Raw genomic sequence first — 3708 nt, 5'->3', positions numbered from 1 at the left:
CTTTCACAACCATACAACAAGTTTACATGACATCCGTAAACTTGTTGTATGGTTGTGAAAGTTACATTTAATTAATATCATGTAAACTTGTTGTATGGTTGTGAAAGTTACATTTAATTGACATTAAATTAGTTGCACAGAATACATTAATAAACAAAAAATTCTACAAGTTTATAACTCTTTAACTTGAAAATTAGTTTATGCCTAAAAAATTATAAATCTGGATTTCCAGAGTTTATATTTGCACCTCCCTACTATTCGATTTCTAAAGTTATAAATTACAAGAATTCTGTAACCTTTTACACCATACCTACATGTCTGAATGTCTTAAGTTTTTTATCAGAAACAGATCTAATTTCATTTTCTTTCTCTTCCTCTAATTCAGGAGATAAGAACTCTTCATGTTTCTATTACTTGAGTACATCACCTTACACCTCTCAACATTTAAAAATATTTAAAGTTCTTGCTCACTCATTAATTGTATTCAGGTCTATCAGAATTGAAGAAACAGTATCAATTATACAAAGCATCTTAGCACAACAGAAGATCCATTCAATATTCTACAATTTATATCAAATAAATCAATATTTTAAAGTGAAAGTATTTGCATTTCTCAACTTCAAATGTTTTGTTCAGATCTCCCTCAGGATCATTTGAAAAGAAAACAATTTCTCTATAAATTTTGTACACTAACTTAATACACTTTGAACTCAATACAAGCTAACAATCTAAATAAGTTATGAAAAGGCAATCTGTAACAAAGGAAATTAAAAAAATAAATACAAATAATATACTCACTCTTAACTGGTTGATCAACATGTAACCATCTTATGTGTCAGACTTTTTGCATACATTTTATGAAGTCTTTCTTATTTCCCTCTTACTTACATATACAAATAATTACATACACTTCTCAAGTCTGTCTTTCATTCAAATAAGAAATATTGAAAATTTAAAATGAAGAAATATATACAATGTCAAGCTCCTCTTACTCATGCAAATATGTTTTTCAGACGTTTATATCAATTCAAATAAGTTCATCAACAGGTAAAAAATATTGAATATATTCTTAATTTTTAAATCTGTTAACATGTGACTTAACCAATACAGTACCTGTTGGTAATAGATACAGTCTGCAACAAGAATAATATCTGGCTTGACAAATGCCGAAACATCTTGGCCCCACTTCAAGATTCTAGCTTCTGTGTTCCCTTGCAGTTTATCACCATTTTCAGTCAAGTTCAGTTCAAGCAGTGGAAGCAATGCTGGCAAATCAGTCAATAAAACACTGGCCCTACACATTTGTAGAAAAATAACTTAGATACGATTTTGCATAAAAAATATACAAGAAGTCGGGTGATCCTTCTTAAACTCAGAAAAGATGCATTACCATGTATAATCAGGAGGAGGGAGGGAGGGATTTTATACAAGCTGTTACAACTAGATCTAAACATGCACCAGTTTTAAAAGATTTCACAAATGATATTTATGATACACAAAATATTATACCTTGTTTTTATTGCATATCAAAATAATAATACTTAAAAGATTATTTGGTGAGTTGGGCAAAAAAATAACAGATGGCTTTTAAATATAATAAAGGCAAGATAACAGATGAGAGTTGTCATAATTGAAGTTATAAGTATAATCTTGATGGGAATAAAGTTAACAGCATTATGGAAGAAAAAGATCTTGGTATTCTGGTTGACAAGTCTCTTAAGCCATCCAAGCAGTGTGCTATTCCTAGTGGTAAGGCAAATAGGATTTATAGTTGTATCTATAAAAATAAAGAATACTAATCTAAAGAAGTTATTAAGTCATTGTATAGGTCATTGGTTAGACCACATTTGGATTATTGTATTCAGTCTTCAGCTCCTTACCTCAAAAAGGACACTGAATTATTGGAAAGGGTTCAGAGTGGGCTACTAGTACTAGAATGATAATTGAGGTGGAAAGGTTGTCATTTGAGAACAGGTTAAGATCTCAAACAGTTTTCTCTTGAGTTAGAGGGGTCTAGTTTCACTTAATGGTGAAAATTGTAATTGTTGGACTAGGGGGCACAAATAGTTGAAATAAAAAATTTGGAAGTTTGGGAGTCATCTTCAGCTAAGACAGTTTATTTTTTCTAATACTAGTAATAGGGTGATTGGTCTTCCTTTGAAGGTTGTTTCTTTCAGATATGCTGGACTTGAAAAAAAAATATATTTTTTATATATAGTTTAGTTTAGAGGATGGGATAGCCTAGATGGACACAGGTCCTTTGTTGTCCTTAAGTTTTATGCAAGTTATTAAAATATTAGGCTAAACTTTACCACTAGTACTAGTGAAAGCACACATTTTAATAAATATGTAGGTTTTTAGAAGGCTGCCACGTGCTATAGAATTTAATAATTATATTTGTTTTTATTGTCTACTAATAAAAATAATGAAACTTCATCTGAAAGCCATGACATTGAGTGTGAGACGGTACATTGGGTGCGGGATTCGCACTGACACCAAAATGACGACCAAACCTACGGCCAAAACCGCAACATGAGATAAGTTAATAAACAATTCTCTTTCATCATTTTTGTAATGTAGGTTTAAAACTGTGACGGCACATAAAATTTTGAATTCTACTTTGTTTTGCATTTAATATTATTCAAAGTCAGAGTAATTACTTCTTTAGCAAACAATTTCCTTCAAAAGAATAATTAATTAATAGTTACACACCCCAAACAGGCGGCTGTCAGACCAACCAATCCAGTGCCGGCTCCCAGTTCTATCACATATTTATTTTTCCAGTGTCCTTTCAGAAAGCAATGTTTGTACTCTAAATATTTTGCCAATACTAATCCCGAATCCCACACAACGCATCCCACATCACCAACTTCACACTGATGAATCTTCAGGGTGATATTTTCGCTTTCAATTTCAATTTCCCTTGTAAACGTACGTTGAAGTAAAGCCATTGCGAGTCAACAAAAGATTTGAGTTATCTAACTGCTATTTGTCTGGTGCGGTAACCTACGTCCAACATGCCACAATCCAAACCAGTAAAGCCATAGGATCTGCAGTATTAGATAATACGGCCAACAGGCGGCGAGTCCTTTTTTAATTATTTATTTTTTACATTTATTTTACATATTGTACACCCAATAAAATCATTAATATTTCTTACAATCACACAATTTTAATTTCAAGGAAACCATTACAAACCTGGGGGGTGATACTATTACATACTAACTATCCATTTATGTTTCTATTGATGTTATTTTTTGGACGAAAAACGCTTTTACTGAACAAAGATTAATATTTTCTATAATTCACGAGAACAAGAAGCTGGTGTTAGCATGTATTAATCAACAAGTAAAAAAAGAAAAAAGTTTTATGCCTAGAAGATTGGTGCAATACATCTGTGAAAATCAAAAAGAAATATTTTAACACAAAGTTACTAAACCCTACGTTCGTGTTTAAAGAAATGAATGAAACTCACAACTCTAAAGAAAGAAAATAGATAGGATAATATATAATCAAATAACTACAAAATAAAACTTTAGAAAACATTATTAATACATATCACTTGTTTCTTTGTTTTGTCTGCACATTTTGTCAACATTAGTTGAAACTGAAATAAGTGGATAAAAACAGCAATTGTTTATACTAATTATTCACAGTAAAACCAACCACCAAGTCTTTTTTTCACAACTAAACCAAGTTCAAAGGATC

At 31.0% G+C, this 3708-nt stretch overlaps 1 protein-coding gene across 1 annotated transcript in view; it reads right to left on the bottom strand.

Moving 5' to 3' along the window:
• The window catches only part of LOC106467888 (protein-lysine methyltransferase METTL21D-like), a 16383-nt gene extending 13324 nt beyond the window's left edge, over positions 1-3059 (bottom strand). The window contains exons 1-2 of the mRNA XM_022396100.1: positions 2713-3059; positions 1114-1294 (exon numbers count right to left, since the gene is read on the bottom strand). Coding sequence (XP_022251808.1) covers positions 1114-1294; positions 2713-2951 — 420 coding nt within the window. The 5' untranslated portion in view covers positions 2952-3059. The remainder of the gene's footprint in view (positions 1-1113; positions 1295-2712) is intronic.
• Positions 3060-3708: the final 649 nt, after the last annotated feature.

The sequence above is a fragment of the Limulus polyphemus genome, unplaced genomic scaffold (assembly GCF_000517525.1).
Source record: "Limulus polyphemus unplaced genomic scaffold, Limulus_polyphemus-2.1.2 Scaffold2781, whole genome shotgun sequence".
In the NCBI taxonomy this organism is placed as follows: Eukaryota; Metazoa; Arthropoda; class Merostomata; order Xiphosura; family Limulidae; genus Limulus; species Limulus polyphemus.
This window is presented reverse-complemented; position numbering and strand designations above follow the sequence as displayed.